The sequence below is a fragment of the Felis catus genome, chromosome E2, assembly GCF_018350175.1.
Source record: "Felis catus isolate Fca126 chromosome E2, F.catus_Fca126_mat1.0, whole genome shotgun sequence".
Classification (NCBI taxonomy): domain Eukaryota; kingdom Metazoa; phylum Chordata; class Mammalia; order Carnivora; family Felidae; genus Felis; species Felis catus.
This window is the reverse complement of record NC_058382.1, coordinates 2403496-2428286: the sequence shown is the minus strand read 5'-3', so window position 1 is coordinate 2428286 and position 24791 is coordinate 2403496. Positions and strand designations below refer to the sequence as shown.

At 46.8% G+C, this 24791-nt stretch overlaps 1 protein-coding gene and 1 long non-coding RNA gene across 13 annotated transcripts in view; one reads left to right on the top strand and one right to left on the bottom strand.

Annotated features, from left to right (window-relative positions):
* Positions 1-24791, top strand: part of ZNF667 (zinc finger protein 667) — a 62247-nt gene that overhangs the window by 14439 nt on the left and 23017 nt on the right. Inside the window, exon 1 of one of the 7 annotated variants that reach the window (XM_045046757.1) lies at positions 12926-13148. The exons of 1 other annotated variant lie outside the window; for it this stretch is intronic. In XM_045046757.1, coding sequence (XP_044902692.1) covers positions 13123-13148 — 26 coding nt within the window. In that variant the 5' untranslated portion in view covers positions 12926-13122. Of the gene's footprint in view, positions 1-12925; positions 13149-19472; positions 19600-20694; positions 20844-21121; positions 21255-24791 lie in introns of those variants that run through there. 5 more of the 7 variants (XM_045046754.1, XM_023246069.2, XM_023246068.2 and 2 more) reach the window with 5 other exon arrangements.
* Positions 7439-20599, bottom strand: LOC111558122. 6 transcript variants are annotated; one of them, XR_006590655.1, is made up of 3 exons: positions 20214-20358; positions 18145-19858; positions 7439-7893 (listed from the first exon to the last, which is right to left on the bottom strand). It is a non-coding gene; the product is annotated as an uncharacterized LOC111558122 (long non-coding RNA). The 6 variants fall into 6 exon arrangements; XR_006590656.1 differs by lacking the exon at positions 7439-7893 and adding an exon at positions 14460-15242; XR_002738699.2 differs by lacking the exon at positions 7439-7893 and having other exon boundaries at positions 18207-18264; positions 19420-19858; positions 20214-20377.

Below are 24791 nucleotides of genomic sequence, written 5' to 3'. Positions count from 1 at the left end.
TATTGATCTGTTCTTGTTTTTCGATTTCGGTATCATTGATTTCTGCTCTAATCTTTATTATTTCTTTCTTTTTTCCTACTGGTCTGGGCTTTGTTTGTTCTTTTTCCGGCTCTTTTAGGTGTTAAGTTAGGCTGTGTATTTGAGACCTTTTTTCCTTCTTTAGGAAGGCCTGAATTGCATTATACTTCCCTCTTATGACCACCTTCATTGTGTCCCAGAGGTTTTGTTCTGTCGTGTTTTCATTTTCGTTGGTTTCCATGTACTTTTTTTTTTTAATTTCTTTTTCAACGTTTATTTGTTTTTGGGACAGAGAGACACAGAGCATGAACGGGGGAGGGGCAGAGAGAGAGGGAGACACAGAATCGGAAACAGGCTGCAGGCTCTGAGCCATCAGCCCAGAGCCTGACGCGGGGCTCAAACTCACAGACCGCGAGATCGTGACCTGGCTGAAGTCGGACGCTTAACCGACTGCGCCACCCAGGCGCCCCTTCCATGTACTTTTTACTTCCATGTACTTTTTAATTTCCTCTTTAATTTCTCGGTTAACCCATTCATTCTTTAGTAGGACGTTCTTTAATCTCCAAGTATTCATGGTCTTTCCAGTTTTTTTTCTTGTGGTTGATTTCGAGTTTCATAGCATTGTGGTCTGAAAATGTGCATGATATGATCTTGATACTTTTGTACTTGTTGAGAGCTTATTTGTGACCTACTATCTGATCTCTTCTGGAGAATGTTCCATGTGCACTTGAGAAGAATGTGTATTCTGCTGCTTTAGGATGAAATGTTCTGAATATATCTGTTCAGTCCATCTGGTGCAGTGTGTCATTCAAAGCCATTGTTTCCTTGTTGATTTTCTGCTTAGATGATATGTCCATTGTTGTAAGTGGGGTGTTGAAGTCCTCTACTATTGTATTATTATCAATGAGTTTCTTTATGTTTGTGGCTAATTGATTTATATATTTGGGTCCTATCACATTGGGGGCATAAATATTTATAATTCTTAGATCTTCTTGGTGGATAGACCCCTTAATTACAATATAATCCCCCTATTCATCTCTTGTTGCAGTCTTTGTTTTAAAATCTAGTTTGTCTGATATAAGTATGGCTACTCCAGCTTTCTTTTGATGACCATTAGAATAATAGATAGTTCTCCATACCGTTACTTTCAATCTGCTGGTTTCTTTAGGTCTAAAATGAGTGTCTTATAAGCAGCATATAGATGGGTCTTGTTTTCACAATGGGTCATTGTGATACCTATGACTTTTGATTGGAGTGTTTATTCCATTCATGTTTAGAGTGAGTACTGAAAGATATGAATTTAGTGCCATTGTGTTGCCTGTTGAGTTGGTGTTTCTGGCAGTGTTCTCTGGTCCTTTCTAGTCTTTGTTGCTTTGTTTTTTGTTTTGTTTTGTTTTGTTTTGTCTTTTCTCCACTCAAGGGTTCCCCTTAGAATTTATTGCAGAGCTGGTTTAGTGGTCATGAACTCCCTTTAGTTTTTGTCTGGGAAACTCTTTATCCCTCCTTCTATCCTGAATGACAGCCTTGCTGGATAAAGGATTCTTGGCTGCACTTTTTCCAATTCAACACATTGAATATATCCTGCCATTCCTTTCTGGCCTGCCAGTTTTCTGTGGATAGGTCTGCTATGAACCTTGATCTGCTTCCCTTAGAGGTTAAGGACTTTTCTCCTGTGCAGCTTTCATTTTTTCCTTGTCTGTGTATTTTGTGAATTTGACTATAATATGTCTTGATGATGGTTGGTTTTGTGGAATCTAATGGGAGTTCTCTGTGCTTCTTGAATTTTGATGTCTCTGTCCTTCCCCAGATTAGGAAAGTTTTCTGCTATAATTTGCTCACATAAACTTTCTGCCCCCTTTTCTCTCTTTTTGTCTTCTGGAACTTCTATAATTTGGATGTTATTCCTTTTTAATAAGTGACTGAGTTCTCTAAGTCTTGTATTATGATCTTTTGCCTTTGTTTCCCTCTTTTTTCTGCTTCATTATTTTCCATAATTTTATCTCCTAAATCACTGATTTTATGCTCTACTTCATCCATCCTTGCTGTCGTGATTGCATCTTGGTTATAGCATTTTGAATTTCGTCCTGACTAGATTTTATTTCTTTTCTCTCTGCAGAAAGGGATTCTATGCTTTTTCAACCCCAGTTAGTATTGTTATTATCGTGGTTTTAAATTCTAGTTCAGACATCTTGCTCGTATCTGTGTTGATTAAGTCCCTGGCTGTCATTTCTTCCTGTTCTTTCTTTGGGGTGAATTCCTTCATATTGTCATTTTGTTAATTATTTTTTTACATTTTATTTATTTTTGAGAGAGAGAGACAGAACACAAATGGAGGCGGGGCAGAGAGAGAGGGAGACACAGAATCCAAAGTAGGCTCCAGGCTCTGAGCTGTCAGCACAGAGCCCAATGCGGGGGCTCAAACCCACAGACTGAGATCATGACCTGAGCCGAAGTCGAATGCCCAGCCAACTGAGCCACCCAGGTGTCCCTTGTCATTTTGAAGAAAGAAAAAAATATTAATAAAATAAATTTAAAAAATTAAAAACAAAACAAAAAATTGAATAAAGGAAGCTAGATCTTAGGTGTGTTTTGAAAGAAGCTTATTGAAAGAAGCTCAATAGGATAGAGGAAAAAGGGAAAGAGAAGAAAAAAAGTTAAGTAAATTTTTAAAATTAAAAAAAATTTATATAAGAAAATAGAATAAAATGAAGTAAAGAAAATGAAATAGAATAAAAAATTTGAAAAATAAAAAATAATGTAAGAAAAACAAAAAAAAATAAAAATTTATCTTTCTGTATCCAAGAATGAGGAAGAAACAAAGAAAGGGGGAGAAAAGAAAAAGGAAAAAAATAATTTAAGCAAAAACAAGCAAAGAAAACGAATAAACGAGCCAGCAAACAGAATGAAACTTGAATGACGTTACATCCAGTTTCCCCTAGGACTGAAACTATGAAGCGTTCTGTAGTCCATACTCTAAGTGGGTGAAGTGACTTTGGTGGTCTTCTAGGGGATGTGCTTGGAGGGCGCAGTTGGGTGGGGGGTAGGGGGGGTGGGGGTTGGTGTAATGGCCCCATTTTCCACTAGGTGGCGCTGCTTAGCTTACTGGGGTGGATCAATGTGATGCACATGCGGCCGGGGGGAGGGAGAGGTGGAAATGACTTCACCCAACTCCCTAGTCTCCAGCACAGGAACTTGGTTCATTCACCACCGCATGATCAAGCACCCTACCTTTGTCTCAGGCCTCCGTTCACTTCCTGCCTCTACCCTGTCAGTGTCCAAGCTCTGCCTGCTAGGTGGCACCTCCCTCCAGAGTTTTATCTTAGATGGGGTTGTGTTTGAAAACCCCCACAGACCCCTGTGGCTTGGACCCGTGCCAGCCCTCTGGGGGAGGGTCTTACAAATCAATGGCCAGGTGCCAGCTTGCCCCAGAAAATGTTCATGCAATCACATAGCAGCAGAGGTTCAGAGATTAAGTCAAATCGTAACACACAGCTGGCACCAGTTGTCACTGCACTCTGGTGTCTTTGTCCCAATACCAACAAATGCGGCTGCTCTCCAGGGTCCTCTGGGACCTTTGCCTGTGATGAGGCCAGGCTGTATGGCTTCTACCAAATGCACTACAAGTAGGGGAACCATTTCTCCCGGTGTGGCACACAGATCCCTCAGACCCCACTGCCTGCTCCTGGCGATTTGTCCTATTTCCTTGCCAGAGCACTGCCAGGCACTGAAATCTGGAACCTCAGACTCTGTGCTCCACTGTTTATAGAATGCTGGTGGCATCGAAACCCTCTCCTTTCTTCTCCTCAATGGTTTTGGGGAACAGATTTCTTGTTCAGTCCCCTCTGAGTGTTTTCACTCTTTCTGTCTCTTTCTCTCCAGCTGCTTTCAGGGGAGTGCTTTTCTTGCACAGTCCCCAGTGTGCCACACTCTCCCCTTTCTCTTCCTCTGTCTTCTCTCTGCACAAACAGTTTCCTACCCTCCACGGTTTTTCTTTCTCCCATTTCACCTCTCTGCACCGCAGACGGCCAAGTTCTGTGCCTCAGGTTATGCAGATTGTTGTGTTAATCCCAAGATCAGTTTCCTAGGTGTTCAAAATGGCTTGGTGCTGATCTAGCTGCATTTCAGGGACAAGACAAGCTCAGGGCCTCCATCCTGCTCCACCATCTTAACCCGATCCTGATGGGGTCCTTTTGTTTCTGGTTTCTTGGGCCTTTTCTTTAAAGACCAAAGGGTGTTCCTTTGGATGAGGGAGGATCACACAGCACTTGGGGACAAAGATACAGCCAAGTGGCCTGGCGCTGGAGGCCACGATGGAGAAGATCCCCACAGCCAGAGTGGCCTTGCCCTGGGCGCCATGGCGACTTGGGAGGAGGGCCACCCAGACACTGCTGGACACCAGCATACTGAAGGTGAGGAACTTGACTTCACCGAAGGTGTCAGGCAGGTTTCTTACCCAGAAAGCAACAGCAGGGGTCCCAGGATCAAGAAGCCTAGGTAACAGGGCAGAAGGTGGACACAGTAGGAGGCGGCATCAGAGCCCTCATTACACTGGATGGTGATGTGGCCGAGTGAAGACTGAGGGTCCTTGTCCAGGAAGGGGGGAGACATCCCCAGGCAGACCCCAAGAGGACCCCTTGAACGAGGAGCAGAGGAGTGAGCTGTGCAAGGACCCGCTCACCTCTGGACCCTGCTTGTTGACCATGACTACAGTGATGGTCTTGACTGAGATGGGGGACAGGGCCACCGTGAACCCAGCTGCAGATGTGGTCTGTCGGATGGATGAGGCAGGTGGCAGCAGTGGGGCAGCCGAGGAAGAGCAAGGGGCAGAGGAAGCAGAGCATGGGGGAGACAGGAGGGCATTGCTGAGGGTCCGCTTGTTGGCTTTGACCAGGGGGGTTTCAATGCCTCACAAACACCACCAGGGTCAGAACGGAGAGGGCAGTTAAGGACAGTGTGAGACATGCTAGAGTCAGGCCAGGAAAGTCTCCGTTTTGGGAAGGCAGTGGTCCCCTTTCTTATTTGGATAATGACCCTCGGGCAGAGCCTGCACTGTTTGTGTCTGGAAGGAACAAAAAGATTGTCACTCTCTCCAAGACGGGGCATTGCACATTTGATACGATGTGGATAGCCAGCCCTCTCACCCCCACCACCCAGGTTTGATGGTTTTTCTCTTTTGTAGACTGTTCTTTTTATTCTTTTGTAGAGAGAAAGAGAAAGCGCAAGCGGGAGCCTGCCTAAGAGTCTCTCTGTCTAGGGGCGCCTGGGTGGCTCATTTCGTTAAGCTCAGGTCATGATCTCATGGTCCGTGAGTTCAAGCCCCGTGTGGGGCTCTGAGCTGACTAGCTCAGAGCCTGGAGTCTGCTTCGGATTCTGTGTCTCCCCCCTCTCTGCCCCTACCCCACTCATGCTCTGCCTCTGTCTCTCAATAATAAATAAACGTTAAAAAAATTTTAAAAATAAATAAACATTAAATAATTTTTAAAAAGATTCTGTCTCCCTCTGCCCCTCCCCGACTTGCACGCATGCTGCCCCTCTCTCTCAAATAATGCTTTTTAATATTTTATTTTTATGGATTATTCTTTTTAAAATTTATAATAAAATTGACATTTCTTTGCATCAAGAAGGATGCAGGGTACAACAGTTAGGGAGGAGTGAAAGAAAACATGGATACCAGGGAGAGCATGTAATAAAACCTCTTGAATGCTTGGACACCAATGTAATAGATCCCCTAGATTTCCCAGTACCCTTTGTCTTTTCTCTTTTGTTCAAAGGGTGTCATTTGCAGCAGGACATGCTGTGGTGGTTAAATATCTCATCTCTGAGTTAAAATTCAAATCCCACTAATAACCCTTCTGAGAAAGCTGCTCAATTGGAACGTGCTTCCGTTTCTATGACAACCACCCACACCACTGTGCCTTCCTCCCACGTTTTACCATGCTGGATGGACATACTTTAAAATCAACAATGTATCTCCATTCTTGGTTGGCTTGCCCCATTTATCTGGCACTGAACACAGCTAGGCTAAATAGGAAGAGAGAATATCCTTCCATAGCATTTGTTGAAATACGTTACATCACTGAGTAATTCAGAAGGCCAGACAGTTGTTTCTGGTGTCTACTTGTACATCTTTCTTTTTAAAAGCTGTGTTTAAATCCAACCCGAAGCATTGAAACACCATAGGTACAGACCTCTATCTTTTTTTTTTTTTTAATTTTTTAATTTTTTATTTTTTTAATGTTTATTTTTGAGAGAGACAGAGAGACAGAGACAAGTGGGGGAGGGGAAGAGAGAGAGGGAGACACAGAATCCGAAGCAGGCTCCAAGCTCTGAGCTGTCAGCACAGAGCCCCATGTGGGGCTTGAACCCCTGAACTGTGAGATCATGACCTGAGCTGAAGTCGGATGCTTAACCGACTGAGCCACCCAGGCGCCCCTTTATTTTTTCATTTTTATTTTCAACATTTAAAAAAAATTTTTTTTCAACGTTTATTTATTTTTGGGACAGAGAGAGACAGAGCATGAATGGGGGAGGGGCAGAGAGAGAGGGAGACACAGAATCGGAAACAGGCTCCAGGCTCTGAGCCATCAGCCCAGAGCCTGACGCGGGGCTCGAACTCCCGGACCGCGAGATCGTGACCTGGCTGAAGTCGGACGCTTAACCGACTGCGCCACCCAGGCGCCCCTTTCAACATTTTTTTAACTTTATTTTTGAGAGAGAGAGAGCACGCGAGCACATGTGCACAAGCAGGGGAGAGGCAGAGAGAGAGGGACAGAAGATCCAAAGCAGACTCTGCACTGAGAGCAACAAGCCCCATGTGGGGCTTGAACTCATGAACTGCGAGATCATGACCTGAGCCAAAGTTGGACTCTCAACCAGCTGAGCCACCCAGGCGCCCCAGACAGACCTCTGACTGACAGTCAGCCACACATAAAAGAATGGAAAGTCCAATAAGGCTTTCTTCTGAGAATACTCCGTGCACTATTTCTATTCTCCTCTCCTGGCTGGTACAGGGGGCTGGGACTCACGGCTTCTGAAATCCCCAGGCAAGAATGAAGGCACAATTCCTCGCTACCACAGATTCCTCAAAATGAGAATTTCTTAGAAAAATTCCAGGAGAATCAGAGTTCCTTCTTAAGTGGATGCTACTATTGTGGTTGTTTTTGTTATGGTAGCGATGTATAAATAATGTCTCTGAGACAAGATTTGACTGTCATCCGAGAATCTGAAAGGTTGGTTTGGTACATGATGACCACAGGGTATGAGACCTTAATACAATTTCTGATATTTTACTATGTGATAAGAAAACTGCCAATGATAACAGGAAATTGAAGAAGAAGAGGAGAAGGATGAAGAAGAGGAGGAGGGTAAGAGTCAAGACAATAACACCACGTTAGGACTTAGTCTGTTTTCACCCTTCACATCTATTCCTCAGTCCTTCCCCCAACTTACAAGGAGAAGACTATGGTTTTCTTTATTTTGTAGTTTAGGATAAGGAGGCTCAAAAAGAATTTGACTTTGTATAAATAAGTCCATGATGCTTGTAATAGGGATGTAATTAAGCATAATGATGGGGGTTTCAGGACTACTCACCTGAGGAATTTTGTAAAGCCCCAGATGTCTTGCCATGGGACTAGAAAGAGCTGAACTTGTTGTTCCAACCACTGCAGCCAGAGGGGGGCTGCCCCAACACCTGTAGTTAGGAGTGCAGCCCTTGTAACCTGAGTGCAGATTCACTACCTTTTGAAGGGCCAGGGACACCTGGAGTCCCAAAGGGAGACACCCAGGGTGAGGTTGGGAAGCAGATTGGCATCTCTGTTGATCTCCTCAATGGCCAGCGCAAAGCATCCAGCCCCTTCAAAGGTTGTCTCCAAAAATCTGAACAGGAACATCAAGAACTAGTCAGGAATCCATTAGAATAATAAATTCAGTATAGTTGCAGGATGCAAAATCAATATACAAAAATCAGTTATTTCTATATGCTAATACTGAACTATCAAAAAGAGAAGTTAAGAAAACCATCCTATTTACAATAGCATCAAAAAGAATAATATATCTAGGAATAAATTTCACCAAGGAGATGAAAGGCCTGTATGCAGAAAACTATAAGACACTGATATAAGACATTGAAGACAGGGACCCCTGGCCAGCTCAGTCAGTGGAGCATGTGACTCTTGATCTTGGGGTTGTAAGTTCAAACCCCACGTTGGGTGTAGAGATTGCTTAAAAATAAAATCTTAAAAAAAAAAGATACAATTTTATTCTTGGGAATTTCTAGTGCTTTCTGTGTCTTTCAATAGTATTGTTAATACCTTGGTTCTCAATGATGATATAACCTTTTGTCTTTTTATTTTTATTTTTATTTTTTACTCCATAGATTTTTTCTTAAACTTTTATGCTTACTTGGAATCTAATTATGGTTTCCTTTTCACCTTATTGGTCTGATGAGTCTTGGACTAGCATCCATTATATATTTGTGTATTACCCATAAAGATAAATAGCATAGTTGGGAGAACTGACCCTCCACTTTCTTTTGTTCTGATAGCTAAATAAGTGGTCATCTAGCTGTCCAGTGGCCATTTAGCCTTTTGTAAAACTTGCTACTATTCACCTGTGGTTTTTAGTACCCTCTACTTCTCTCTTACCTATAAAAATTCACGGAACATCAGAGTGGATAAATCCACACATACAGCGTACTTACTACAACATTCACACACAGTCCATTGTCCACTCCTGTTTGATTGTACAGTTCTACTCACACAACAACTTTGCTATCGTTGTGCTGTGAGTGGGACACAACATAACAAAGGTTGCAAGTAACCTTCGTTCATTTTAGGAACTGTCTGAAAGGTCCATCTCTTTGACAGAAATCATTATACAACAGTTTAGAGGTCAAGAGTCTTTGAACTCCTTACCTCAGATGATTGACTTTGTCATCACTTTGTCTCTTCATTCCAAAATCATTGTATCATGCATGATTCCTACTCAATCCTTAGGAAAACTCTGCATTGAAAGTTCCACTTAAACCACCTTCAAATCACAAAAGAAAAGGTCCCAACTTGCCCCCTTCACGCAGAGGCTAGGAGACATCATTTTTTTTTATATGAAATTTATTGACAAATTGGTTTCCATACAACACCCAGTGCTCATCCCAAAAGGTGCCCTCCTCAATACCCATCACCCACCCTCTCCTCCCTCCCACCCCCCATCAACCCTCAGTTTGTTCTCAGTTTTTAACAGTCTCTTATGCTTTGGCTCTCTTCCACTCTAACCTCTTTTTTTTTTTTTTCCTTCCCCTCCCCCATGGGTTCCTATTAAGTTTCTCAGGATCCACATAAGAGTGAAACCATATGGTATCTGTCTTTCTCTGTATGGCTTATTTCACTTAGCATCACACTCTCCAGTTCCATCCACGTTGCTACAAAAGGCCATATTTCATTTTTTCTCATTGCCACGTAGAATTCCATTGTGTATATAAACCACAAATTCTTTATCCATTCATCAGTTGATGGACATTTAGGCTCTTTCCATAATTTGGCTATTGTTGAGAGTGCTGCTATGAACATTGGGGTACAAGTGGCCCTATGCATCAGTACTCCTGTATCCTTTGGATAAATTCCTAGCACTGCTATTGCTGGGTCATAGGGTAGGTCTATTTTTAATTTTCTGAGGAACCTCCACACTGCTTTCCAGAGCGGCTGTACCAATTTGCATTCCCACCAACAGTGCAAGAGGGTTCCCGTTTCTCCACATCCTCTCCAGCATCTATAGTCTCCTGATTTGTTCATTTTGGCCACTCTGACTGGCGTGAGGTGATACCTGAGTGTGGTTTTGATTTGTATTTCCCTGATAAGGAGCGACGCTGAACATCTTTTCATGTGCCTGTTGGCCATCTGGATGTCTTCTTCAGAGAAGTGTCTATTCATGTTTTCTGCCCATTTCTTCACTGGGTTATTTGTTTTTCGGGTGTGGAGTTTGGTGAGCTCTTTATAGATTTTGGATACTAGCCCTTTGTCCGATATGTCATTTGCGAATATCTTTTCCCATTCCATTGGTTGCCTTTTAGTTTTGTTGGTTGTTTCCTTTGCTGTGCAGAAGCTTTTTATCTTCATAAGGTCCCAGTAATTCATTTTTGCTTTTAATTCTCTTGCCTTTGGGGATGTGTCGAGTAAGAGATTGCTACGGCTGAGGTCAGAGAGGTCTTTTCCTGCTTTCTCCTCTAAGGTTTTGATGGTTTCCTGCCTCACATTTAGGTCCTTTATCCATTTTGAGTTTATTTTTGTGAATGGTGTGAGAAAGTGGTCTAGTTTCAACCTTCTGCATGTTGCTGTCCAGTTCTCCCAGCACCATTTGTTAAAGAGGCTGTCTTTTTTCCATTGGATGTTCTTTCCTGCCTTGTCAAAGATGAGTTGGCCATACGTTTGTGGGTCTAGTTCTGGAGTTTCTATTCTATTCCATTGGTCTATGTGTCTGTTTTTGTGCCATAGGAGACATCATTGAGGAAGTGCTCTGTCATGCTGGGATTGGAGGGAGCTTGGCTTTATCTCATGGACGGGTCGTCTTGCTGATATCTGGGGATGCTATTTGACAGATGTGAGGAGGGTGAACATACATGCAGGTAGGTTGGAGCAGGATTAGTAAACTAGAGAACGGGAAAATAAAAGCATGCTCCTGCTTAATCAGCAAGCATTCAGAGACAGAGTGTGATTGGTCTTCTTCCATTATGTCCAAAATGTCATTTAGAACAACTCTATTTGGTGGAATCAAAACACTAACAAAAGAGTAAAGTAGTGTTTACTGGTCCTATTCCTTTAGGATCATAGGAGATTATTCATGATATTTTAGGGCAGCTTTTCAAAACCCAGTAGACATTTTAATTAATTAATTAATTAATATTTATTATTTTATTTTAGAGAGAGAGTGTGTGAGTGAGGGTGAATGGCAGAGGGGGAGAGAGAGAATCTTAAGCAGTCTCTGTGCTCAGCATGGAGCCCAACACGGAGCTCGATCCCATGACCCTGGGATCATGACCTGAACCAAAATCAAGAGTGGAACGCTCAACTGATTGAGCCACCCAGGTGTCCCTGGACATTTTTAAATTCAATAAAGGCAGTCCAGAGGCTGAGTTGAGTTTCTGATAGCCTCAGATATCTAGAGAAAGAATTGGAATCCAGGTCCCAGACAAGGAGGGAGCTGGAGTCACCTTTTTTGGTCCCCAGGAGCCAGGGAAACCAGAAGAGGACAGACTTTTGCAGTCACTTCCTCAATCCCCCAGATTAGTGACGAGGCCTCAGGCTGTCAGAATCTCAGGTACAGACTTTTTCAAAGATGATTATCATTGCCTTTTGTGATATTTACAAGTAATTTCGCAACACTGAGAAAATGTTTATTATTCATTGTGACATAGAGATCATGAACTGTTAGTACTGTAAAGCTCATTTGTTGGATGATTATATAAATTTGTATTTCTCGGGCACCTGGGTGGCTCAGTCAGTTAAGCTTCTGTCTCTTGATTTTGGCTCAGGTCATAATCTCAAGGTTTGTAAATTCAAGCCCTGCATCAGGCTTTGTGCTGACAGCACAGAGCCTGCTTGGGATTCTCTTCTTTCTTTCTGCCCTTCCCCTGCTCGTGCACTCTCTCTCAAAATAAATAAATTTAAAAAAATTGTTTTGTATTTCTCAGAGGAGTATACTCTTGTAGACACAATGCAAAGTCACATTGTCCCAATTACTCAGCAAGAACATCTTTAAAAAAAATTTTTTTTAACGTTTATTTATTTTTGAGAGAGACAGAGACAGAGACAGAGTGCAAACAGGAGGGGCAGAGAGAGGGGAAGACACAGAATCTGAATAGGCTCCAGGCTCTGAGCTGTCAGCACAGAGCCCAACGCGGGGCTCAAATCCACAAAGCGTGAGATCATGACCTGAGCCGAAGTCAGACGCTTAACCAACTGAGCCACCCAGGCACCCCAGGGCAAGAATGTCTTTGAGGAAGACAATGATATGACAAAACCGAGCAAGGAAATGGGGTGTTTCCATGGGTAGAGGACTGCTCTGAGGACCAGGCACAGGGACAGGCACTACACACATTATGTCATTTCTCCTTAATCTTTATAACCAATACTGTATGATCTCATATGAGAGTGAACCAAACAGAAACAAGCAATGAGACTGTTTCGCCCAATGTCACATCACTGGAGGGTGGGGGTGTTGAGGAAAGCATTTCTCATGACTCTGATGCATCACAAAGGGTTTCAGAGGGCTAAGGGCTTGTTACAGGGGCCGGCTCAGTGGGAGGAGGGTCCCACTCTTGAGCTCAGGGTCATGAGTTCGAGCCCCATGTTGGGTATAGAGATTACTTAAATAAAACTGAAAAAAAAAAAAAAAAGGTTTATCACAGGCCTAGCACAGGAATTACCATGGAGGATCCTTAAAACTGACTTTACAAATGAGGTGTGCCCACTCTAAAATCCCCTTCTGCCCACCTCTGTGAAGTCCCACAATCCCCCAGGTCACCTTCTCTCTGGAATCTCATACATTGATTTTTCAAAATCTTCCCATGTCGATGCATTGTCAACAATTGTCTGTAGGGCAGAGCATGACAGCACTTTCCAGCATTAAGGCTATGAGCTCGTTTAGTCTTTAAAACTTAATGTGTATTAACTTGTTTACCTTATCCCAACCCAGTGAGGAAGATGTTATCGTTACCCATAGTTTGTGAATGAAAAATCACAGGCAGGGGCGCCTGGGTGGCTCAGTCGGTTAAGCGTCCGACTTCAGCTCAGGTCACGATCTCGCAGTCCGTGAGTTCGAGCCCCGCGTCGGGCTCTGGGCTGATGGCTCAGAGCCCGGAGCCTGCTTCCGATTCTGTGTCTCCCTCTCTCTCTGCCCCTCCCCCGCTCATGCTGTGTCTCTCTCTGTCTCAAAAATAAATAAACGTTAAAAAAAAAAAATTTTTTTTTAAGTAAAAAAAAAAAAAATAAAAAAATAAAAAAAAGAAAAGAAAAATCACAGGCATTGTCCTTACTAATTGCTAGAGCCACTATATCAACAAGTCAGACGTGGGATTTGAACGCAGTCTACAGACAAAGCCTGTGTTCCTGACCAATGTGCTACCGCCTGACCCCTAACAGGTAAGCCTTGGTCCCTTACACAGACCCTAGCATGTAGACAGTCACCAAAAAAGTGTTGAATGAATATATAAGCACAGATTGGCCCCAATCCCAGTAGACAATTTGGGATGACAGTCAGCAGATGTGATTTCCCATTGCAAACACAGGCAGACTCCTCCGTTCCCCTTCATCATAGTGTGTGGGGTGCACCTCTAGAGAACCCAAACTACTCCTAGCTCGTAGGACTCTTCCACGGTTCGAATACATTTTTGCCACAATCTCAGTTCATCCACCATGGTGTGCTCACTTCCAGAACACTGGGTGCATGTTACTCAGAGCAGCATCACTGACCTATGAGGTGTTGGATGCACATTTAAAAAAAAAAATTTTTTTTTAATTTATACCCAAATGAGTTAGCATATAGTGCAACAATGATTTCAGGAGTAGATTCCTTAGTGCCCCTTAACCATTTAGCCCATCCCCCCTCCCACAACCCTCTGTTTGTTCTCCATATTTAGGAGTCTCTTATGTTTTGTTCCCCTCCCGGTTTTTGTATTATTTTTATATTATTTATGTTCATCTCTTTTGTCTCTTAAAGTCCTCATGTGAGTGAAGTCATAGGATATTTGCCTTTCTCTGACTAATTTCACTTAGCTTAATACCCTCATGTTCCATCCACATAGTTGCAAATGGCAAGATTTCACTCTTTTTGATTGCCAAGTAATACTCCATTGTATATATATATACACATCTTCTTTATCCATTCATCCGTCGATGAACATTTGGGCTCTTTCCATACTTTGGCTGTTGTCGATAGTGCTGCTATAAACATGGGGGTGCATGTGTCCCTTCGAAACAGCACACCTGTATCCCTTGGATAAGTACCTAGTAGTGCAATTGCTGGGTTGTAGGACAGTTCTATTTTTAGCTTTTTGAGGAACCTCCATACTGTTTTCCAGAGTGGCTGCACCAGTTTGCATTCCCACTAACAATGCAAAAGAGATCCTCTTTGTCCGCATCCTTGCCAACATCTGTTTTGCGTGAGTTGTTAATGTTAGCCATTCTGACAGGTGTGAGGTGGTATCTCATTGTGGTTTTGATTTGTATTTCCCTGATGATGAGTGATGTTGAACATTTTTTCATGTGTCTGTTAGCCATCTGGATGTCTTCTTTGGAGAAGTGTCTATTCATGTCTTTTGCCGATTTCTTCACTGGATTATTTGTTTTTTGGGTGTTGAGTTTGATAAGTTCTTTATAGATTTTTGGATATTGACCCTTTATCTGATATGTTGTTTGCAAATATCTTCTCCCATTCTGTCGGTTGCCTTTTAGTTTTGTTGATTGTTTCCTTTGGTGTGCAGAAGCTTTTTATTTTAACGAGGTCCCAGTAGTTCATTTTTGCTTTTGTTTCCCTTGCCTCCGAAGACGTGTTGAGTAAGAAGTTGCTGCAGCCTGGATGCACATTTTAATGTGTGGGAAGCACACTCTTGCAATTATTTTGGAAAAGTGATCCTTAATTAGTACCGTCTATACGGATGTCATCAAATTTGCATTTTCCAAATTTAGGTAGGAGGCAGAGTCATGAGTAAGACGTAGCAGACAATCATGGAAGTTGACCAGGAGTCATGTTTTGTAAGAGGGCATGGGAAATGTTGGTGCAGGCATGCCTAGCCCCCTGTCATCTCGTCCCCTTCTCCTGTGCCCCTCTTCCCGATTCACTTAGCAGAGTTCTGCAAGGTGGTCTCCAGGTAAAGTGAATGAGGGAATAGTTTTTGATGAGTGTAAGGTCAAAGATGGCCACCATAACAACATCAGCAGGCCTGTCAAAGTGAAGCCCGAGAGCCCCTTGCTCAGGTGGGCTGAAGGCAGGCGCAGAGCCTACAAGACAACACAGCAGAGCCTCAAGGGGCATCCTCCAGGAGCTGCCCCTCATCCCACAGAGCAGGTGAGGCATCCTTTCTCAAGGAGGCTGGTGCTCCCTTCAGCCTTGAGGAAGCTTCTGAAAGCAAAACTGGAGTGGCTGCTGTTTTTGTGAAGAGTCACACCACACAGTGTGTCTTTCTCTTGGGTCCTTGCTGTAGTCATCGGCTTTGAAGAACCAGATGACTGATGCTCCTGTTTGTTTATTTTGAGAGAGAAAGAGCTCAAGCAGGGAAGTGGCGGGGGGGGGGGGGGGGGGTGTATCCCAAGCAGGCTCTGTGCTGCTACTGCACAGCCCAATGCAGGGTCGATCTCACAAACCGTAGATCATGATCTGAGCCAAACTGAAGACTTAGACGCTTAACCGACTGAGCCCCCCTGACGCTCTCCTAGAGGTTTTAATTAAGGGTGGAGTGTCTGTTGCCATAGCCATGAGCTTTGAGTGAAGCACAAAACCCCAAGAAAATGGCTGAACTTAGGGCATCTATGTATTTGGGAGAGCCCCGAAACCCCAAGGACATTAAAACGTGCTGCAGGCCTGTGACCTCCACCTTCTTCCTGGGTAGACCCAAGAAGAAAATAGAAACAGAGATGGCAGCTGCTTACCAGATTAACACACAAGAGGTAATGCCAGTATATTTAAAAGAGAAAAGGCACGAATGGTTAAGGGGATTGGCTAAATTAGAGTATATTGCAAAATGTACAACTGTGAATCCATTGAAAAGTTTTGTGGGACATAAGTTTATATATGTAAAGCAGGGCTGTGAGCCTCCTCACTGTTGAGATTCTGGCAGGGTAACTTCAGGAGAGAGCTGTCATGTCCATTGTGGGATGTTTAGCAGTACCCCTGGCCTCCACCCACTAGAGGCTGTAGAATAGAACCCCTCCCCAAACTGTGTCAAGCAAAAATATCTTCATATGTTGCCTGTGGCCCCTGAGGTTTAGAACCACTGGTGTATCTATACATCTATACATCCACTTTGGCTCCTGAGCGCCAACCACAAGCCAGGAGTCAGTCTGGGACTAGTAATGTGATGTAATGTGCTAGTAACGCATCACACACATGAAAATGGCAATGGTGAATGAGAAGTCAGTTATTCAGCTATGCGCAACAAGATGCAAACTGCCCATTATTCCTGCCATCAGGAAAACAGTACTGCAAATACCATCTATGCTTGTTCATTCTCTCCAGAATCCATTTCATCCCTCTGGATGAAAAGGGTGCTATTGTTGAATCTCTCCTTTGGGGAGCCTGGGGAAATGGGCCATTTCTTTCAAGTTCCAGAGAGAGGATCTCATGCTTCCTGAATACTCAGTTGTCTGCTTGCATGTTCTAGTAACATCTGAGGATGACACTGAATGATGGGTTTCCTGGGCTATGAGCACAGTTCCTCTCCCCGTGCTTTGCCCCACAGACAGTGGGTTGGAAGGAGGGGTGTCATGCCTCCTTTGCCACCTGCTGACTTGCCCTGCACTCCCCAGAGCTGCTGCTGTTGCAGTTTTAACCACTTTCTCCAATAACTGTGGCTCCTTCCCTGGGGCTGCCTTCGTGGGAGCAGCTGGGAAGTCACCCTGATTGCTCCAGCAGGGCTAGGCTTGGGTGAAGCCCAGGTCTGTGCCTGGCATTTGGTTTCTGTAGGAGGGAGTCCAACTGGAGGAACTGAAGCATCAGTGATTAAGGGACCCAAAGCTCTTAAATGGTTCCGATCACTTTTGCTTCTGCTAAGTCATTACACTTAGAGGAAAGGTAATTTATTATCAGATAGAATTGTGGTAAATGGGTAAGTGTGACTTCCCACTATTTAGCCTTATTAATGTGGTCTGGGTTTACCATTGGGAAGAGTGATAACTGCTTATTTTATTTAAATGTTTATTTATTTATTTTTGAGAGAGAGCGAGTAGGGGAGGAGCAGAGAGAGAGGGAGACAGAATCCCAAGAAAGTTTTGTGCTATCAGTGCAGAGCCGGATGTGGGGCTTGAACTCACGAACCGTGAGATCATGACCTGACCTGAAACCAGGAGCTGGAGGCTTAACCAACTGAGCCACCCAGATAACTGGTTATTTTAGAAAAGTGGGGGTAATGTAAGTTATCAAGATAAATATTGAAAATAATTGATTTTTTTAAAAAAGCTTATTTATTTTGAGAGAGACAGTGGGGGAGGGTCAGAGAGAGAGAGGGAGAGAGAATCCCAAGCAGGCTCCTCACTGTCAGCACAGAGCCCCATGTGGGGCTCGGTCTCACAAACTGTAAGATCCTGACCTGAGCTGAACTTAAGAGTCTGACACTTAACCAACACCTGAGCCACTGACACTTGAGCCACCCAGGCGCTCTGAAAATAACTGATATTCTATATAGATGGCCACTGTTAACAACTTGGTCTGTTTCTTCCAGTTCTGCTTTCCTGAGCAAGTTTATATTGAAGGATGTTCGTGTAGGCCAAAAGGTGGAGCCTGGCTGGGCTGCCATGATTTCTCCTGACTTCCCGGGATCTGACCAAGGATTAATAGCCTTCCCAGGGAAACCTTTGGGACAGCCTATCTCAGCCTTTATTTCTTCAAAATTTTCCTATTCAGGGTGAGGAACAGAATCTTTTTTAAATGACCATATAATGGGGCACCAGGGTGGCTCAGTCGGTTGAGCGTCCGACTTCGGCTCAGGTCATGATCTCGCGGTCCGTGAGTTCGAGCCCCGCGTCAGGCTCTGTGCTGACAGCTCAGAGCCTGGAGCCTGTTTCAGATTCTGTGTCTCCCTTTCTCTCTGACCCTCCCCCGTTCATGCTCTGTCTCTCTCTGTCTCAAAAATAAATAAAAGTTAAAAAAATTTTAAAAAAATGACCATATATTTGGTTAGGTTACAAAGAATGCATCAGTATGTCAAAAAATTGAAATTACAAGTGTCATTTATGCTCACAATGCAGGAAATGAAGAGATTTAAAGGAGAACATGAAAACCTAAATAAAGGATGCTTACAACAAGAAATTATAAAACATTTCCATTAAACAACTCTAGGGTAAAAAGGAAAACATGAATGAAAATTATGAAATTTGTACAATTTCAAAACAAAGTTAAAAATGAACATCAAAATTATAGGGGCACCTGGGTGGCTTAATCAGTTGAGGATCCGATTCTTGATTTCCGCTCAGGTCATGGTGTCAAGGTCATGGGATTGAGACCCTCATCAGACTCCCAGTGCAGAGACTGCTTGAGATATTCTCTCTCTCTAAAAAACAAAAACCCACATTATCTAAATTGCATGAAATTCTTTCAAACCATCTTATGTGATGACATAATGGATAAACTATCAGAATATTCTTAAATTACAGTGTGTTATATGAATGTTGTACTCCTATTTGCTTATTTACTGTAAGGGTCGTTTATTTTACTGTGATCTCCATGACTTTGGAGACCACCTCTATTTTGTTATGATTCTATCATTTTACATCCACTTGGCAAAATACTTGGTACGTAATAGAAACTAAAATATTAGATAAATAAAAGAATAAGTGAAATGAAATAGACAAAAATGGCTTAAGATAAAGCTCTGGAATATCATTGTGACTTTGTGCCAGAAATCTCTGGTTTGAACCTTGGCTCCCAAATTTTCACTTGTCAAGAAACAGTGTTAATGTCTTCGAGCCTCAGTTCTTTCTGTATGCCTAAACTAGCAGTATTCATTTATCCATGCATTCATTCCTGAATTCAGTTAGCAGCCTCTTGGCCAGTGGATGCCCACCCCACAGTGAATTCCGTAGGGAAAGCACCTTCCCAGACAGCAGGTGCTAGCTTCCAGGTGTCAGCAGAGGTACCGCCAGCACCACCAGGTACTGACGAATCTCCCAGTTCAAGAAGCAGCTTGCTCCAGGGGAAAAAAAAAAAAAACCGAAGGGGTGCAAAAAGCAGGGGTTTTGGAGTCAGCAAGACCCGGGTTCAAAAACACGCTCTGATCTTTACTAGCTGTGTGACCTTGGGTGAGTTAACCTGACCTCCCTGTGCCTCCGTTTATGCACCTGGAGACCAGAGAGCTCAGTAGAAACAACAGTAGGGTTAAAAGGATTAAATAAAACTTTCCCAGAGGGCACCACCACAAACCCAGGGTTTCCCCCACACGTGGTGCGATGTAGTGCTGTGTAGTAAGAAACAGGTATTTGTTCTTCGCCCCTTCCCGGCCTGGAGCTCCCCAACCCTAGGAATTTCCTAAGTGCAGAGAGGGAAGGCTCTCTTTTGTTATGTTAACGAACAGGAAATCGAGGGAAACTCCTTTGGTGGGGCTGGTTGCCAGGGGAACCAAGCCAGCGGGCGAGGGTTAGAACTTTTAATCCCACCCCCTGACCTCGGTGCCGGGGAGAGGGGCTGGAAATTGAGTTCCATCACCATTGGCCAATGGTTTCATCCAGAGTGCCTTTGCGGTGTAGCCTCTTCCGAAAAAGGACGCGGTTCAGAGCGCTTCCGGGTCGGTGAACGCGTGGAGGCACTGGAAGAGTGGAAGCTTCACCCCGTGCACCTCTTCCAGGGCCATTTCTGGGTTACGTCCTTTTGTAACGCTGGTGACTGGTAAGTAAGACGCCTCTCCCAGGTCTGTGATCCGCCCTTGGCATATTAAGCCCTCGGAGGAGGGTCCCCAGAAACTCTGACCTACAGACCTGGAACTGGGGTCCGGTGGGGGGGGGGGTGAGCGCCGTCCTGGGGGCTGAGCCGTCGCCAGCGAGATAGGGTCAGAATTAGGGTGGATCGTAGCTCAAGCCAGTGGGGTCATTGTTCGACGGCGGGGAGAGTCCACACTGCGACTGCAGTCAGGATTGTACACACACGCCTATAAAAACGCAAAAACAGAGTCTCCACAAAATTAGTCACCGTGGTGTCACGCACACAAACATACGCTTGCACAAACGGTGGTTTCTGTGCACACCCCCATTCGGTTTCTGTGGTTCCCTACACACACACACACACACACACACACACACAATCATCCAGAGTCAGACGGTAATTTAAGGTTCTGTAGGCTCACCTCTGCCGTGGTGCCAAAGCAGCCAGAGACGACACACCTGCGGGCACGAGCATACACACTCAACCCCGGTGTTTCCCCTCACACACGCAAAACACAATCACAAACACAGGGCCTCAGAAGATACAATGGCACAAAATGGGCCTCACGGACTCAGACGTACCGTCACAACCCGGGACTCACGCCCAGGTGCCAGGGGCGGGTCCACACCGCACACCTCTCATCAGAGAATCCGGGGGACGAGGCGGTCACCTCAGATGCCGCCACTGCGCGCGCGGCCGCCCGACGCTCCTCTCCGCGCGCCGCCGCGTCCCCAAGCGTCGCAGGGGCTCCCGGGAAATGTAGGCTGCGGGCCAGAGAGGCGCAGCACAAGGGACTCTGGGGAACCTTCGTTCTACGTTGGCGCGAACGAGACTCTACTTCTGGCCTGAGCACCGTCCCTGGGCCCCTCTCCCCGGTCTTTTCGACTCCGGGCCGGACAGATCTCGATACGCGCAGACCGGGAGTTTGCCCCACGTTGTGGGCCTGGCCCCGCAGCGCCCCGGAGGCTCCTGGGGGCTGCGGACTGAGTTCGCAGTGCGCACGCGCAACCGCGGGGGAGCCCGGCTCCCAGTACCGCCGAGCGCCGCAGTGCAAGCCCATGCACGGGAACCTGCGGGTGTGCTAGCCGGTGAGGGAGGCCAACTGCGGAGGCTGGGTTTGGTTCCCTGGCTCGCAGAAAGCCCCTCGCGCCTCAGGGCATCCACATGATTTAACAGGAGAACCGTGGCCCCGGGAGCTCCAGGTACACTCTGTACGTGCGCGCGGCTCTACTGCTGCGTGGGTTGTGCGGGGGCGGGGCTCGGCCTGGCGCGCGCTTCGGTGCAGGGGTTGCGGGGGCGTGCTTGCGTAAGTGTCTGTTGCATGTGAGGGGGCGGGCCTCAGGCTCAGCGTGTGGGGAGTCCCCTCGCCCCCGCCCGAGGAGAGTGAGCGCGTGCACGCCGCGTGGCTTTGTTTAGGGGCGGGGCCCGGCGCGCTCGGGGAGGTCCGGGGGCGGGGCGGCGGCCTGCTACGTGTTGTGCGTGTGAGGGGGCGGGGCCGGCGGTTGCGCCTGGGGTCTCCGAGGGGAGTGCGCAGGCGCGGAGGGGCACTGGGGGGCGCGGGGTGCCGCGCAGTTGTCTGAGTGGTCTCCGCCGGGACCCGGCCCGGGAGGACTGAGTTGAATGTGAGCGTGGGCCTGTCAGACTGTGGGGTTGTGTGTCTGCGTGCGGTCGTGAGGGGGCGCGGGCCGGGGGTTGCGCGGGTCATGACTCAGTGTGGATTCCTGACGAGGCCTCGCGGGGTCGTGAGGGGTCGTGGGCCTGGGGCGGCGCAGGGTCGTGACGCAGTGTGGGTTCTGGCGGGGCTGCGCGGGTCGTGAGGGGACGCGGGGTCCTGAGGTGGGGTGAGGCTGCGGGTCCGGAGCGGCGCGGGGTCGGTCGCGAGCCCGGGGCGGCGCGCGCCAGTGGCAGCGCTGAGGGGAGCACCGGGTCTGGGACGTGAGGTGGTCGGCGTTCTGCGTCTTGTGTGTATGTGTGTGTGTGTGAGAGACAGACAGACAGACCGTGGGCAGGTGGGCGCGCGTCCGAGGACCGCCGTGCGCGGTGGTCGTTTGTAAGACAGGAAAGATGTTTGGACAGCCGGGAGTGGGTATGTGGGTGCGTGGGTGCTGCTCCGAGGCCTCGTGCTGGTGGGGCGCGTTTGTGTGCGCCCCAGACCGACGGGGTCGTTTCTCGCCGACGGCTGTGCGACTTGGGCGGGTGAGAGTGCGTGTGCCGTCGTCTCCCCCTTCCCTGTGCAGGCGTCCCTGTGGGAGGGTTGCCCGCGGTCACGCCGGGGAGACACCCCGCCCGCGGCTTGGCGCCGCTTAAGTAAGCGCCGTGTCGGGGCAGAGGTAGGGGTGCGGTGGTGAACGCTGCCGTTTGCATTTCCGAGCTTGGGGGTGCGCGGTCGGCCTTTCCCAGCTGAGGGGCGCTGCCCCCCGTAGCCGAGCCTGCGAGCCTGCCTTCGAGTGAATTTGAAGTGGGGGGCCGAGCCCTGCTGGCCTCTGGGACCGGTCTCCTCTGCAGCAGCCCTGGGGCTCCAGGTTCCATCGCTCACTAGTCGTGCGACCCCGGGAGAGGTCACTCCGCTGCCCCTCAGTTTCATCTCTAAAACAGGGACGGTTCATAATGCCGGGCTTGGGGTGAGCCTGGAGTAGAAGGGTGCCTGGCCCAAGTAAGCCGCAGTGGGCGGTAATTGCTTAATGATTGGCGTAGTCACCCCAGGGGTCTCACACCCGGAAAAAATCCGAGGGAGGAAAATCCGAAGCTGAGCCTCGGAGTAGAGGTTTCAGGCCCACCTAGAAAGTAACCTGGAAGGCCAGGTTGGAGCTTAGGTCCGGAGTTTCATAGTCGGGTCTTGGGAGGGCAGTAGCAGGGTGTGTGAGGGGAGGCCAGCGGCTCAGGGTCTTCCAGGATGGACGTGTCGCTGGGGAGCTTGTGGGGTGAATAACCTGGGTCGGAGGCGGCAGAGCCTGAGGGGAAGGATTTGCTGATAACACAGGGGTCTGGAGATTTTTTCCGTGTCTGCCCAGGCGTCTTCCTTCTTTGAGTTGTGGATTCTTCAGGCCAGATAATTTTTGTGGGGGGGGGGGGGGCGCTGCCCTGCCCTGCCTACTGTAGGGTGTTTAGCATTATCTCTGGCCTCTACCCATCAGATGGCCGTAGCAGAGCCCCCCCTTTCCCCCACGTGTGACAGCAAAAACCTTTCCCTACGTTGCGGGGTGTCCCCTGGAGGGCAGGATCGTCAGAGCTGTGATGAAGGCACACCGTGGACTCCCTCAAGGTGTGCAGATAGGAAAGAGGGCGAGGGGCTGGAGTAAAGAAGACATAAGGATGATGTTGTCTACCCGAGAAGAGAATGTGTCTGCGGCCTGCCCGAGTCACTCACTCCGTAGTCCAGCGGCTGCCATGGGTCGGGCGCTGTGCTAGTTAACGGACAAGACAGGGTACTCTCCATCTGGGACTGGCATTCAGGAGGAAGACGGTTCGATTTATGACAAGCAGTGGCAAGCGTTTTGTGGGTAAAGCAGGGTGATGGGATTAGGGACTAAGCACAGGATCAATACCCAGGCTTCCCGTGGGCATCTCATTCGGTTCCAAAGCCAGTAGTGGCCACCGTCAGTGACTTGGTGGTATCCTTTGGTTGGGGAATCCAAGAGTTTGGCTTTGAGGTCATCGTAGGCTTTTCTTCTTCAACACTGAGGTGGGGGTTTCTACCGGAGAGGTCAGACCTTCAGCCCCACCCCAAGGCTCATAGGGACTGGGGTAATGGTTCTAAACTATGGCTTTCCATTAGCATCTCCTTTAAAAAGAAATGCCCAGGGGGCAACTGGGTGGCTCAGTTGGTCGAACCGCCCGCCCGACTTCAGCTCAGGTCATGATCTCACGGTTCATGGGTTTGAGCCCCGTGTCGGGCTCTGTGCTGACAGCTCAGAGCCTGGAGCCTGCTTCCATTCTGTGTCTCCCTCTCTCTCTGCTCCTCCCCTGCTTGCACTCTGTCTCTCTGAAAAATAAATAAACATTAAAAATTTTTTTAAAAATAAAAAGAAGTGCCCAGACTTGGTTCTCAGAAATTCTGATTTAATTAGTCTGCCGTTGGGCACAGCCATCAATGTTTATTAAAAAGCTCCTGAGACATTTTAATGGGCAAACAAGGTTGAGAGCTGTAGCTCCGAGAGCTTACTTGAGTAATAAGGTAAATTAATTTGGTAGAGGAAGAGGAGGAGACATGAGTGACAAGTGCTTTCAATATTTTATCCAAGACAGTCTTGACAGCTGTGCTTTCCTGCATCAGGGACGTTCCTAGCCCCGTCCTACAAGTGAGGAAATCTGTTCCTGTGCAAAGCCCGTATTTTCTGTTACAGGTAGACTAGGGTCCTTAAGGAAAGTATCCTGTTATCTTGGCCTCTGGGACTGGCAGGATCAGAGTAGGGGTGATCGTCAAATATTTGATAGCTGGTACAGCAAAAGCTGACTTTTTTTTTTTAATATATGAAATTTATTGTCAAATTGGTTTCCATACAACACCCAGTGCTCATCCCAAAAGGTGCCCTCCTCAATACCCATCACCCACCCTCCCCTCCCTCCCACCCCCCATCAACGCTCAGTTTGTTCTCAGTTTTTAACAGTCTCTTATGAGCAAAAGCTGACTTTGAAGGGAAGCAATGAGATTGCTCATTAAGTGCCTGGTTCTCAGGTACATTATTAGGACCTGCCCCCAGTTGAGTGCTCAGTACAGCCCCCCAGGATCACAGAGATGTTGGGGCTGAGAGGAAGAACCCTAGTTGTCTGCTCCTGAGGAGAGGCATGGCCGCTGCCCAGTATGTCTTTGAAACTTGTTCCCATCCTGGTTTTTGCCAACCTCACTTTAGGATCAAGTAGTTAGCTTTGTATTGGGGCGCCTGGGTGGCTCAGTTGGTTGTCTGACTCAGGTCATGGTCTCACGATTCGTGGTTTTCAAGCCCCACATCAGGCTCTGTGCTGTCAGCTCAGAACCTGGAACCTGCTTCTGATTCTGTATCTCCCTCTCTCTCTGCTCCTCTGCTGCTTGCACTTTGGGTCTCACAAAAAAGGAATAAATGTTAAAAAAAAAAAGTTAGCTTTGTATTAAATTTAAATTGCCAAGCCCTTTCCACACTATGTTTTAGTCTCAGAAGACAGGCTAGGTATACTGTTCTCCC